At 38.3% G+C, this 15511-nt stretch overlaps 1 protein-coding gene across 3 annotated transcripts in view; it reads right to left on the bottom strand.

The window, feature by feature from the left end:
• ATG5 (autophagy related 5) overlaps positions 1–15511 on the bottom strand; it is a 63194-nt gene that overhangs the window by 47019 nt on the left and 664 nt on the right. For all 3 annotated transcript variants that reach the window (XR_001554279.1, XM_015858735.1, XM_015858736.2), the window contains exons 2-5: positions 15123–15283; positions 10374–10501; positions 6376–6454; positions 637–799 (exon numbers count right to left, since the gene is read on the bottom strand). Coding sequence is in view for 2 of the 3 variants with exons in the window: in XM_015858735.1 (XP_015714221.1) it covers positions 637–799; positions 6376–6454; positions 10374–10501; positions 15123–15230 (478 nt within the window). In the remaining variant the exon portion in view is untranslated. The remainder of the gene's footprint in view (positions 1–636; positions 800–6375; positions 6455–10373; positions 10502–15122; positions 15284–15511) is intronic.

Here is a 15511-nt window from a genome sequence, read left to right as displayed (position 1 = left end):
TTTCAACCTACAGACCTCTGAGAACCATGACAAATAGGAAGAGATACTGAAAACAAATGAAGTTATGTTTTACACTGCCATATAGATTCAAGCCTTCTATTTAAAGAAAGAGCATTAATTTTATAACGTTCTATTCTGAATTATTTTGCTGTTTTTTTCCAAGTCAGTATTCACCAATTAAAGACTTTTGTGAAAGCCGCAGTAAAGCCAGGAATAAAAACTAAAATTTGGCAAGGGTGGAGGAAGAAAAATTATTAATTTTATTAATAATTGGTTTATTGAAGTCCACATCTACTGCCTATCAATGACAATTGTTAAGTAAAAATTAGAGGAGAGCTATTTCTCTTTTACAATCTAAGATATTTCAAGGTAAACACCACTTATATACCAGGTGTGACTGTCCATCTGTTGCACAAAACTACACTGAGTACTTTGTTGCTGGTTTTGTTTTCTTTAAACTGTAATGACTCAGTTTGTGACTCAATTCAAGTTCCTTGAATACCCCAAGCAAACTTTTGGGCTATCACATAATCACTGTTCTTTTTTAGTAAAATAGATCTTTTCCATGACATTACGTAAACATATTTATCAGCATGGTAGTACTAAACATAATTAATATTTGATGCAGTGTATTACCATTCTGTAACCCCATCCACAGTTGCTTATGATCCTTTTTTTGCATCTCATTGATGACTTGACTTTTGTGCTTTAAAGCATCTGCTTCTTTTATGCAAGCCATAAAATGAGCTTCAATCACATCCTTAGAATGGCAGTGTAGAAGATCCTTTTCTGGAAAATTCTACAAAGAGAAAGACAGATCAAGAGAAATAAATGTATCACAGACCTCAGAAGATGAAGAATAAAAGATTATTTTAACCCAGTTTGTATTTATACAACAGAAGCAGACTGCAGCTTTCTACTTATTAAAGATAACATCATTTTCTCACTGATGAAAAAAAGGCTTAACAGTGAAAAATGTTAAAATAAATTAAAGTTGAACAATTTTCCATAAAACTAGAATTTACTCAACCTCAACTTGAACATTTAAATACATGGGTGGAAGTATTTAGGCTCTTACCTACCTTCCAAATTCAGGAAAGTGTTTTAATGTGCTTTCAAGCATATGATCAATTCTTTAGCAACTCCTACCACCTCTCAATGAAGTTTATGTAGAAAAGTTTCCTCCAATTATCACCATCCACATATATGAATTACAGCATAGAGGCCATTAGCAAACATTTATTCTCAAAGACGCTGGAAAGCTTTGTCCAATTTTACTTAATACACCTGTCTATTGTTAGACTATGTAACATAATTCCATATCCTTTTTATTTCATTAGCATTGGTGCAGAGCATTCAATGCTGCAGATGTACAATTATTACTCAGTAAACCTAAGTAGTAATTGAATTTCCTAATTCATTTGCTAAGGAAGTACAGCACTAATCTTGTTCAGGTACAAAACAGACACTTTTGGACATTAACTATTCAGAAGTTTACCACTGCATAGGTATAGGTGTAGTTTTTCTTTTATAGATAACATCATTTGCCATCTTATAGTACAAGCACTTGATATCACAAATCTATCATGTTTGTATTTCTGAAGTTTAAAAACCCTACATGTTTTATCCCCTCCATATCCACTCCCTTTTCATAGCTGCTTATTGACTACACTGAACAGCACAACCTCTGGAATCAAACCAAAGCGGCATCATTAGTAGTCCCCTTTAAAACATGGGCTTGCCACATCTACATTTTTATTTCTCATCTCATACTCTACAATGGGCTCTTTCCTCTTAACCCACTGGAAATAAGCTGATTAAAAAAACATTTTTGTAAGGAGTGTCAAAACCATTTTGGAAATGCATGTAATAGGAGATTTTCCAAAGGATTTTACAACACAGTTAACAGGTAGGAACAATATTCTACTGGAGTAACCCGTATACCTTCCCTCCACTTGTAACAGCTGGCAATATAAAGAAGAGTTGGGGATGGCCTTACCTAGAAGGGTAAGAACAATAGTACCCCCTTCATTAGGTTATCAAAGACAGTTTAGAGAGTTTCTGAATTATAGACTAGTAGCAAGGATCTCCTGGTGCTCCAGTTTGTGCCTACTGGGCACCACTGAAAAGAGCATGGCTTCATCCTCCTTGCACCCTCCCTTCATGTATTAACAAATAGTGGAAAGATCCTTTCCCCAACTTCTTCCCTTCTCTAGATTTAGCATTTCACACAGTGTTTTCTCTATGACATTGAACCCTGACTCTGGGATCTGCACATCAAGAAGATTATCTTCCAAAACCACAAATGGGAAGAGAAGACTGCCAATTTCTTTCCCCTGAAAGTACACACAGGACACAGATAAAGCCTGTTTCTCATATGGGTATGGCCACAAAGACTTCAGAGAGGACAAGCAAGAAATGAAAGTTCTTTCCAGAGCACAGCTCGCTCTCTTTCTCTCCTTCAATGCTGAGCATCTAAGCTTAATGGGTTCCAAGATGAATGGAACACATTACTGGGTTTGCTATTTGCCTGCTGACATCTGCAAGAGCCTGTAAAATACTTTTAGAAGTTTAACTGACTTGTTCAAATGAAGTATATTCTGGTAACCAATCCAGAAGACAAGAACAATCAGAAATATTACATTCCAAGATCAAAAAGTTCTTTACATGCAAGAATTCAAAGCAAGACACCAGCAGCCCTCAAAAAAGATGAAAGAACAAACGTACCTAAGCCAAGTAATATGGGAACCTACAAACTGACTTCCACAGTTTAATGTTTGTTTAGCTAGCTATGAGAAAACGACAGATTCAAGAATTATTTTGTTACATGTGTCTAAATACTGAACTGCCAGGTCAGATATTCAAAGTTTGCCTACAGACAAAGATCTCCACGCTGATATTCTTACAATGAATTTCAAATGATAGCAAATGTCACTCCTTGAGGATGTGTTCTGAAGCATATACACAGAGTACGTACATATACAGAATAGCAAGGAGATATTTAAAACTGATCAAAGCAAGCTGAACTAGTAAGTACAAAGGTGTAAGAATTTACTTTCCCAGCTTCTCAGTGGTAACGCACTGGAACACATTCCCATGATCTTGGCACTATCTCTTCTCCTTTAAATGAAAAACACTGTCACATTTCTATTTAGTACTATGAGTAGAAGCTGAAAAACTTGAGCACAGAAGAGGTAACATAAAACAGCACTTCTACACCAAGAGACACACTAAATTTTACCTACATGAGACTACCAACATAAAATTTGACATCCTCACTTACATAAAATAGGGCACAGAAGAAGAAAGTTTTGCACGTAACACATTCTTGTTTAATTTCTACTTGCCTATACAGGAAATAGTGAAATGTAAATAACTTGACTCAGTTCCCTGAAGAAACAGACAATCATAAACAAGCAGGTAGTCACCTCTGGTTATGCAACTATGAGATTTGCAAAAAGTTTTAAGAGATCTCTCTGGAAGCTTTAATTCAAATACTCCTATTACTGATGTACCATGCCCTCTATGTCCTATGTCTTCAAATGTCAGGTTATAACAGTTGACCAGGATTGTCTTAGAAAGCTAAGGTACTGTTGGTTTTGCTTCACGTATCAGTAGATATTTACAGTATAATTTTAGTCATAAAGAGGAAAGTATCATCTGTACAGACAGGAGCACTAAGAGACTTCTTACATAAAACCAAAACAGCAGGCAATTTCATCAGTCTGGTTTCGCAACTCCAATCCACCCAGACTTATGTATCAGTTCCAGTTCACAAACACCTGTTTATACGGTGACAATCAGTATTAGGGGAATTGTTTAAAAAAATTACACCAATAATATGGTATTAAAAGTCATAAAGAACATATCCAGTGGCAGTGGAAAGGTCCATATGTTTGTATTTAGTTACCATCAGCAGTCCTTTCTTTGAGAAAATTTCATTTTTTAAGAAAAACGAACAAACAAACAACGAACCCTACATACACCTCATTTATACTTCTGGTTTTCATAATGTTTCCCAACTGTTCTATACTTTATATACTACATTGATAAGCACTTTTTTTTTCAGTCCACCAGACCCTATTTTGAACTAAGAAAAACAAGAATGGAAGACAGCTGATGCTATACAAAAGCAGATGGAGCTTCTCTACAATAGGTTGTGCGTGGAAAAGCAGGGGTCATCAGGTAAGGGCTTCAGCAGAGGAAAGTTGTTTGCCTTTCACCTGGCATATCTGATTTACTTTTCTCTTCTAGAGACAGCATTTCCAGAGCAATTCATCACCTCCTGCCAACTACTCAAAATCCAGAGGGCTGGTTACCACACTGAGAATATAAATAATGCAATGCATGCTGAACTTAATGAGAAAGGATGAAAGTTTCCCTCTTCTCCATAAAGCCACAACTTGGTAACAGAAGCAACTTCCTAGACTACGATATCACAGGATTCTCAGACCTTAGTGCTCCATTCAGGTACATCAACTATGACTATTTAAGGCAACTACAGTTCAGTTTTACTAGAGATATAAATCAGTGATGTCTCATTGCATTCCAGTAGCAGATACAAATAAATTGTTACTTCAACAAGGAATATTTTTGTTCTTTATTTGACTGCATCCTTTTGTAAAAGCAATGAAAAGCCATGACAGCAAAAATTAAAGCATGGAAAAATCTAACAGTAACTACAATAAATAAAATATATGGTTCTTTGAAGAGTAACTACACGCAAATGAAAAGAATAATCCAGGCAGCAATCCACCGAGACTCTTAATACTGTAAAGAATTAAAACATGTAAAAATGCCTTCAACATTGTGACATACTTTGTTACTCTTTGTTTATGTTTTCACTTTAAGCATGAAGGTGGGCTAATTTAAACGAGCTTTCAAATTACATCATAAACAAGAAAAGAGATTAAGCAGGTGCTTAATCCAAGGTGTTAAGTTTTTAAAATGTAAGTTAGAAAAACTTCTAAAATAACACTTCTTTAGCAGTAAATTATTTCTGCTGATCTTTCATGTATCCCTTTGAGAAAAACTCAAATTAGCCCATCCCTGGGCAAGTAGCAATATAAGGACAGTTGAAATCAGTTCTCATTACTATGTGAAACTGAAATTCACTGTGGTGCTGCAATTCATTTCTCAAGGCAGCTCTACTTCGAGATGGCAACATCCTCCCCTTGTCACTGTTAGTCTTCCAGAGCTCTCAGGATGTGCAACAATTTAATCATAATCTATGAATCTAGACACCCTACAGTTTCTTCAAAACAGCTTGGAAGTTTCCTTACCCCACCCCTCTTTGACATATATCAGAAGTGTAGCAATTATAATCATTTCAAAAACATCCCTGTCTTTACATTCATTCACTTTTAATGTTTCAACATGCAAAATTATATATCCTAAGAACAATTATACATCATAAGAACACACAATTCCAGTGTGTACTTCAAAAATTAATCATACTACTGCTACTAGAAATATTATTTATAAAGAGAGGAATAGTTTAAATGAAAACATTCATTAACACTGCTTCCCAGTATGCCTTCCAGTATGCTCAGATCTCACACACTGAAGTCAAGCTTACTAATTTACTGCTTTCCTTTGTATGTTGTCCTGTTTTATCGTTTCTTTTATATCGCTATAGTATAACAACAACAAACTAACACTTCATAGTTAAACATCATGATTTCTCCTTGCGGTTCTCACTTCAAAACATACCTGGCACCCCCTTCTCAATGTGTTTCAGAGGATGAAAGAATCTGGCACAAGTACTCTTCTGAGCAAAGATCAGTAGTGCCATGAAGTCATCCCTAATGGTTTTACAATGCGTAATCAAAGTAACGTCTCTGCTGTGACTAAACTGTCACAAGACCAAACCCATTTCACTCAGTTCTCTAAGGGGACCCACATGAAGTACAACTTCAAAGAATGATAGCAACTCCCTGACTTCAAGGATTTCTGCAGTATCTCGTATCTATGTTAATGTGCCCAAAGGGATGAGTACTTCTCAATCTTCCAAATCTTCAGTCAACTTGAATTGACTGAATCAAAAACGTTACAGAAAGTTCTTCCTTTTTATCCCCTCAACTGTACTGATACAATCTCATTAACTTAACTTGAAAAACAACTTTGGACTTTCAGATTATAAACGAATCGTTTTCAAAAGGTTATTTTGAAAGCACATACAAACTCATGGAAAACAACTATAGATTTTCAGGAAATTTTAGCTATTTCCTGAAGAACAAACACTCTCCTTATCAGAAAGTCCTATAATCTACCTGTTTGTAAAATAATAACTATTATAAAATGTTCTTATAACTTTTGAATTTCATGTAATCCTCTGCTCAGTTGGTCTTAAACTGAGGTGTATTTCAATTTTACCTTGAAATGCACTGTGATGCTCCAAGGAAGGGCTGTATTTGATGCATGCAAATCAAACAGCAAACCAATTGGGTAATGCCTAGAAAATTAAAAGATTAAATGAGCATAGGAACCAAGCATTTAATTCTACATATAACAGTTAGACTATCTACACAAATAAATTAGCGGCTATCTTCTCACAGTTCATTTTTCATCTAATCTGGAAAACCAGATTAGAGTTTCGAAATTCAATGGTATTCACAAGTAGAGAACACATACAGATCTGCTCTCTCCAAATATTCACTTTTGTCTTGTAACTTCATCCCTTTTAAATCCATTAGAAGATGCAGTCTCTGGCAATGCAAATTACATATATCACATGCAGAAAAATTCCAGTCATTTTGAAAAGCTCTGTTCTCTTTTCTCTGTCAAAAAAAGAAACACCCAAAAAAACCAACACACTGAAAAGGCCTTATTAGTTTCCCGATCTTACAAAGATAAGCACACTTAGCTCTAAACTCAGCAACTCCAATAAATTAAAAAATTAAATAGGATTGAACAGAGGACACAAAGTCAAGCAAGAATGAGTTTCAAAAGCCCAGAAAAACAGTAACAGAATATTACCCTAAGAACACCTGCGAACAGCCCATTCACCCACTTCTACGCTGTCACAAACAGGGCTTTGGCACCCTCTACTGGTAAACCCATGTAAAACAATGCCAAAAACAACAGCAAAACTTTAAAAACAGCACAAAAAAACATGAGAAAAGCCCTCCAATTTATATTATGTATATATACATATGTATGTATGTATGTATAGCTACAAAGACACCAAGCCATTACTGGCCTACATCTATTTTCTATCAAGCACAGATAACAAAATAATTAAGTTTAAGCGAAATCCTAGTGCTTTGCACAGATTATATATGCTTCTCATTGTCAAGAGGTCAGCCCTGAAATCACTTCATTCACAGCTGATATCTGAGACTGGTGATGACAACAGATTGTGAGAAAAATCATTTTCTGTTCTGAAATGAAGTCTTACATTATGAGTAAGGTTCGCAACAGGAGTGATTTAGTAATGACAAGTAAGATTCTTCATGCTTCGAATTCCAGTTCACATACTGGCATTTAATCTGAAGCCCACAGAACCCTTAATGCCTGTACACAATGCTGTATTTCATTTATTTTTGAGATGCAGTTACAAGCATAATTTTTTAAGAGCCTGTAATAAATAGCATGCTACGTAAGACCAAAACTATTCTTTATTTCCTTCATAATAATACTGTATTTCTTAACCAAAACAGAGAATTAAGAGAGGCATTAAGGAGGAAACGGGGAATAAAAAAAGAAAACAACAGTAATAGTAATAAAAAAATAATCATCCAAAACCACCAAAAATAGAGAAAAACAGGACAGCAGCTAAGGGAAACATCCAACCCACAAAAGTATTATCTAGCTCCCCCCTCTCCCTCCCCATACACAAAGAAACCCCAAAAGAAAAGCCACTCTCTGTTTATTACTGCTTTTGCTATTACACAGAAGGTGGTTTCAAGGTGTGAGAGATGCCCTCGAAAACATGATTTTAAGAACTTTTGAAGTCCTTTTGAAAGTCCTTTTGAAAGTGACAGATGGGTAGCGATCAAATGGTGCTCTGGCCCTCCTTCTTCAGCCAGCTTCTAATCGGGCAGGGTAAAGCACCCATTCCACTGGTACCACATACATCCCACACAGGTGCCAAGCATAGAGCCTAATTCACTGAATGGGGATGGAATCTCCACTGAAGTTGAGCAATTGCACAAGAATGGTCACAACCTACAAGGTGCTCTCCCCCAATATCCACTGAAGAAAATTCCCCTGGTGCATCGGATGCTTCCACTCAGCTCAAGCAGCTGAGAGAGGTCTCAAGCTGCTAAGAGTACTTGGGATCTCTCCTGAAGGCTACCACAGGCAGATGTGGTGGCATTGCCTACAGAAGGGAGGTCTTGATGGAGGAAGGGATGTCAGTAAGCTGAGCTGTGGGAGGCCAGCAGACCGCACAGTGTCAGGGAAGATAGGCCACGGATGGCATCTTCAGCAAGACTTCACAGAGATGAGATCCTGAATACCAAGCTGCACAATAGGTGGGTCTGCAGACACTGGCACACCAAATGGAGACTCACAACAAGAGGAAGACAAGAGGTTATGAGCTCCGGCAAGAAAAGGAAACCCCTGCCTCCACCTGCAGTTAGTGCTCCAGCAGCAGAGGGCTGGAAGTTCCAAGGAAACTGTAGAGCAGCCTGAACAGCACATCCACACCAAAAAGAAAGCAATAATAGTGAGAGGAGATTCACTACTCCCAGTCCTGGATGGGACTCAAGTCCCACCTACCAATTTCACTTGCTACAGGAAGGTTTATCTGTCAGGTTTTGTCCTGAACTTGGACAACCAGTCCCTGCTATTCATCCACACAGGTGCAAACAGTAATTGCTGAAGAGGGGACTCTTGAATGTGTCAAAAGTGAAACACAGCTTCAGGGGCTAGGTGGCATGCCCTCAGTTTCATGAGAGAGAAGTGCTCAAGGGAGACATAAATGCATGTCAGTAACTGGTTGTGCAGCTCATGCGGCAAGAGGATCTTAGTTTTTAAAATCACATGACACTCCTTATGGATAAAGGGCTGCAAGGGAGAGATGGAAGACACCTAAGTGGGGCAAAAGCATCTTAGCCTTCAGATTGGCTGGTCTGGTGGCTATCAACTATGATCATAAGGGCTGTGAATAATAACCCACATTCCAATGAGAAATTAATGGACATAGATAGAAAGCAATTGGCAAAGCTTGACAGCTACAAGAGTGATCTTAAAATGAGAAATGAGTTACAGAAATGCAGGTGGAGAAGGAGCTTTCCTCCCACTAACAGAAGTTACATGTTTCTAGCCCTTTCCCATCTTGGGAGACTATTTTCCAAATCCAGTAAACAGATTCTGCCTGTATTTCTTTCACCATAGTTATAGGTTTAGGCTCCTCAAACTGCAGGGTGTCTGAGAGTATTTGATACACTACACTTTTACCTACGCTGCTATGGAGTCTGCTGACCTCTTCTGGCAACTCCTTATACACAGACCTTCCCCGAGCACACACACCTGCAGAGAAGGAACTCATCTTGCTGTGCCTCAACAATCTGATAGGAGGCCTCAGGCACCCCCTGGAACTCCAAACAGTGAGAACTGCACCCTCTTCCAAGATCTTGGTTTGAGTACAGCAGAGCATAAATTTGAAACCGTTTCAGACTCTTTCAGTACTCACTTAAAAACTGAAGAGCTGTGGCTGAAAAGACATACGCTGTATCCCAGCCAAACATTACACAAAGCAGACTGCAAGAAAAATGACCTTAGAGTGTAAACTAAGTAATTAGAAATATTATAATAAATCACAGAATCAAACATTTGAGTTAAACTAAATGACCTTTAAAGGTCCCTTCCAACTCCCCTTGCAATGAACAGGGATGCTTGCAGCTTTCAGGTTGCTCAAGAGCCCTTTCCAGCCTGCCTTTGGATGCACCATCCAAAAAGACACTCAGCACCACTCCAGGCAGCCTGTTCCAGTGTTTCACTGCTCAATGATGTAAAGTTCACTAATCACAAGACATTCCATGCTACATTCATTGTAATAAAATGCTCAGGTTTACTTTTTACAGCCAATTTAAATAAGCCACAACTGTCACTGTTGTGTTTGTTGTATTTTTCTATTTTGATACAAGAAACAGAAGAGACTCAAGACATTACAGTGACAAGAACAAAAACAACGGGTACAGCACAGCCTCTTTTTTATACATAAAGTATAAGCAGAATCATTGGTACTATGTTCAATATTAAACCTTCTTCAGATTTTCCTCCAGTCAGCATCTCCCCAGTCTTCCTCCTCTTTTGCCTTCTCTGAAGCCCAATGAAGCGGTTAGGTCAGGAAAAGTACTGACACCGTGCTAAACTCAAAAAGCATCCACACAATAAACTGAGTAAAGGCACAAACTTAAACTCACCATTTCAGTGGCGTACCTTCATATTCAAACCATATCTCATTAACTTCCTCTTGTCTCATAACTTTCTGGAAGTGTTTCTTCACTTTGTCTGTTACTAGTGTCAAGTAACTTATTCTTGGCAAAAGCAACTGCAAGAAAAAAACCAAGTACACCCTTTAAGTTTACATAAAAGTTACTAAATAAATCACAAGCTTTAAATTATTTACATAACCAAAATTCAGCGTTCTTGCTCTTAAGGAAAAAAACAATGATTTCTGTTTGACAGTTTTCTTATTAATGGTTAATGAAAAGCTACAAAACTATGCACCTAAAAGTTACATAATAGCAGTATCCAGTAGTCTAACAACAACAACAAAAAAGTCAAAACAAGTGCTTAATTCTTATCATGTAGCGTGAAGGCAGAGGACTAGAATCTAATTTCCTTTTCCCTATTCCAGTAGGTCAAAGAACGAAGGTCACTTTTTCATATGAACAGATAAATACATGCTCAAGTTTCATACCTAATGTAATGAGTGAGTGTGTGTCAGCCAAAATTCCAAAACTAAAATTACTATAAAATTAATTAAAAAACAAACAAACACCAAGTCATAAGTGAAAACAGTTGCAGTTTGGTTTGCAAGTGCATTTTGTATTTCCAACAGGTGGCAATTTCTGTTTTCTTTGCTCTTGATTTGCCATTCAACGTGTTAGCTAAGGCTATTCTTAATTCTTCTAGTACTTAACCCGACCAGCTACTAAACTCAGGAAGAACCATTCATGTTAGAAGGGACCTTAGAGCCCATGCAGTTCCAGCCCAGTGCCACAGTCAGGGCTGCCACCCCTCAGCTCAGCTACCCAGGGCCCCATCCAACCTGGCCTTGAGCACCTCTCCAAGGATGGGGCACCACAGCTTCTCCATGCAGCTGTGCCAGCACCTCACCACTCTCTGCATAGATTTCTTTTTTATATCTAATTTAAATCTACTCTCTTTTAGGAGAAGTGGCAATGGTTTCAAACTACCAAGAAATGCATCAGTATTTTATCATTTGAAATAAGAAACGATCTTACAGCTTTCTGGTGTGTTACTTTTTTCCTCCCCACTGTAACGTTACATACTACCCAAAACAGAACACTGGCTTTTTGTTTTGTTTTTTATCTGCACCCCCAATTGCATCCCCCCTTAAAAACACAGTTTGTGTTTAATAATAAAGGTCAAAGAGATTGCATCAATCAGTAAATGGACACCTACAGTATATATGCATTTCAGTATCTAATGAGAAAAGATTAACCTCCTTGTAAAAGATTGAGCTTTGCTTCAGACATTTAAGGTGAATTGTATACACCCTGTACAGTTATTTTTATTTCCCAATTTATAATAAAACAGACTAAGGAATAATAATAATAAATGCTGCATGTGGCACAACCATCCAGGAAAGAAATTTACACCTTCTTTATTAAAGCATTAACAGTGGGGCCTTACAAGGGTAGAGTAAAGGGAGTCAACCATCCCCCTCACCCTGCTTCATCCTGCTGGCCATCCAGCAAGTCAATAGCCATGCCCACTAGAATCATTCAGTCCCTTTTAAAATAAAAATAAATCAATTAGTAGCCCTTGATTAAAATCTAAGACCCAATAATAATCTACTGCCTTTGACCCTATCTTTGCTCTCTATAACTTCCTGAAGGGAGTTGCAGTGAGCTGGGGGTCAGCCTCTTCTCTCATGTCATTAGTGATAGGACCAGAGGGAATGGTTTCAAGCTACGGCAGGGGAGATTCAGGCTGGAATAACCTTGACTGCAAAAAAACCTGCAATAATCTGACTGCCTTCTGTCATGGTTTTATTCTTCACACCCAGTGAATCTCAGCCAACGAGTACTCTGCTTCCAGTATGCAGTACGTGCTGCTTCTGACTCTTCATTGCACCATAAACTATTTTTTAAATCAAAAGCATAGCTATTTTGAGGACTGAGGAGAAAAGCAGATCATTCACCAATAACAGCAGTTCAACCTACATGTTCTTAACTACACTTCCACTCCAAACGGAAACATCCATTTTAAAGCAACTTGCCATATCTATTTGCAATGTAACTCTTCAGACACCCACCTGGTAAAATAGTACAGTGCCTTACTTGAGCAGCTGGATCTTGATGTCACTACTTTCCAAAGTGATGGACAAGATCATTTTAAGTTAGCTCTGCTATGCCTATACAATGCCACGTTGTGTTATATGCACACATCACCTATCTGCTGTGCCAACATATCTAGAATACATGTCTAAATATGGTACCAACTATACCACTAAAGCTGAAATGAACTGCAGAGATTTTGGGTTATTTTACTAACCCCTCAAGTCTCCAGTTCTTTGTCTTCCCACCTTCATAAGGCAAGTTCATCAGAGCAGAAGCTGTTTTCCTCTTAACATGACACCAGTATTTCCCTCCCATTTACAGAAAGCAGTGTGGAACACAGACGTTATATCTACTTTAACAAGAACTGAGGTGTGATAACAGGAGATGTGAAAAACTGGTGTTAAGTGCTGGGAATGTTTGCCAAATATGCTTGGAGAGGGTTATTTCAATTCAGCTTCATTTTCATCCCATGAATTGAATATCAATTAGCAGCTAATGCAGACTGATCTCAGGCCCAAAGTACATCTTCAGCTTTGTGTGAAAAAGGCTCAGCAATCATTCTGTGCTAGAAAGCTGAGCATTGTAAGTGGGGGGGGGGGGGGGGAAGACCTTCAGAAACACACTCCAGACTGGATCCAACATATTAATGCAGAAGCACATTGAAACCATGAGAATTCAACCATGATGTAAAAATCTTAAAATGGATTCTTGGTTTCTTCAAGAAGCAAAACTATATTATCAGCGCCAACGTGATCTGCAGAAGGGAGAACCTAAAATCTGAGAATTATAATCTATTAATAACTAGATTTTGCAGAATGCAGAGTTAAGTCTTGAAATTTTCTGCACATGCTTGAAGCAGAGCAAATAAAAGACACTGCCATTCTTATAGGATGGCATAGGAAGTCAATTCCCATACGAACCTGACTATGCAGAAGTTAACATGGCTTTAGGGTTTTCACATGTACGTTAAACTGATTAAGACTGCACGTCCCTACACTAAAACTTGTGTACACTGTTTAAGAGTTACATTAGAAGTACATGTATATTTCAAAGAGTTTTAAGTTAGACCCCTCACTGCAAGAAAGACATTGAGGACTTGGAACGTGTTCAGAGGGCTACGAAGCTGGTGAGGGGTCTGGAGCACAGGCCTTATGAGGAGCGGCTGAGGGAGCTGGGATTGTTCAGCCTGGAGAAAAGGAGGCTCAGGGGAGACCTTATTGATCTCTATAACTACCTGAAGGGAGGTTGTAGTGAGCTGGGGGTTGGCCTCTTCTCTCATGTAATCAGTGACAGAACTAGAGGGAATGGTTTCAAGCTACGCCAGGGGAGATTCAGGCTGGACATTAGGAAGTATTACTTCTCGGAAAGGGTAGTCAGGCATTGGAATGCACTGCCCAGGGAGGTGGTGGAGTCACCGACCATGGGAGTGTTCAAGAAACGTTTGGATGTTGTGTTGAGGAATATGATTTAGCTGGGAAGTATTGGTAATGGTTGGACTAGATGATCTTCTAGGTCTTTTCCAACCTTGATAGTTCTGTGATTCTGAAGTAAAAGTACTCCTGTATCACCAGTGGTGTGGAGTAACTAAGGCATAGAGAGCTGAGCACTATCATTGTTGAATGAAACACGTTAATGATTTATTAGGTTTCAAAAAACATATTAAGCGCACATGTAAATCAGTAATTGACAAAATAGAAATACTAGAAATTAAATACTATTTTATCCAGTAGTATTTTCAATAAAGCGTGGAATGAAATATGACAAGATAGAAGGATTCTGGAATCACAAACTCAGTGCAAGATTTTTTTCCTCCCGCATATTTGTTACTTTCCAAAACCAAGTTTCACTGAACCAGCTAACTTTCCCTATCAATCAAATGCCTATAAAGAACAGCAAAGATGAAAGCTGCAGAGAACACTCTAAACCAACAGCCATGTAGTTACAGAAAGCACTTCAGCTTACAACTCAAACACATCCACCACGCTTGTCTGTATCATCAGCTATCAGTCCAGTTCTGATACATCACAGATCCTTTTCCTACAAGATCTCTCAAAGCTACTGGCACTTAAAGAAAACACACAGAAGTTAACCATAAAAGAAAAACTGCATTCAGTGTTCTTTATGAATTGACTAATTTTTGTGTTTAAAATAGCTCCAGTTAGAGCTTTGTGCCATCTGTGCAGTAAGCAACATACATGTTCTTTCCCCTCTTCTGAACATGGTGTAGGGAGCCTGCTACATGGTGTAGGGAGCCTGCTTTGGCAGGGGGGTTGGACTCGATGATCTCTAGAGGTCCCTTCCAACCCCTACAATTCTGTGATTCTGTGAAGCATATTCAAGAACATACACTCACAGTGAGTTTGTATGTACAGCCTCTGTCTTCCATTTCATAGTTTGCTGAACTTTCTCATAAGTTTTCCAAATCTTAACTACCTGTTAAATCAGTCTCATTGGTGAAACAAATATAAGTTTTTGAACTTCCTCAGAAGAGAGATGACTTGCACAGCATGGTCATAAGGTATATCCAGAAAGCTACAAGAACACAAAGAGAAAAGCTTTTTCTACACAGCTAACAGCATGTGTAATGAACCTAAATGAAGCAAACAGAACCATGGGATCAGACTGTCCATATATACTCACATAATAAGGTTCAGCTTCCCTCTCGGTTATCTCATCCTGATACAGAGTGAAGCAGGTTGGTATGCGTCCAAACCACACATCTCGAAGCACATCTTTGTCATCTGTCATTCTTCCAATGGGTGGTGAAGCACATGTAGATCAGTTTGTTTCTTCAGCTGGAACTGAAACCCCATTCCCCCAAAAGAAACAAAGTCACCACTGCTGTTGAACAAGGTTTGCCCACAACCACACATCTCCAGGCATAAACAACAATAACAGTGCATCACACACAGAATACAGCATAGGAAGTTCAACATGAATGTGAGGAAGAACTTCTTTACGGTGAGGGTGACGGAGCACTGGAACAGGCTGCCCAGGGAGGTGGTGGAGTCTCCTTCTCTGGAGATATT

This window comes from Coturnix japonica, chromosome 3, assembly GCF_001577835.2.
Source record: "Coturnix japonica isolate 7356 chromosome 3, Coturnix japonica 2.1, whole genome shotgun sequence".
NCBI classification, from domain to species: domain Eukaryota; kingdom Metazoa; phylum Chordata; class Aves; order Galliformes; family Phasianidae; genus Coturnix; species Coturnix japonica.
The sequence above is the reverse complement of the archived record's forward strand: the minus strand, read 5'-3'. Positions and strand labels throughout refer to the sequence as shown.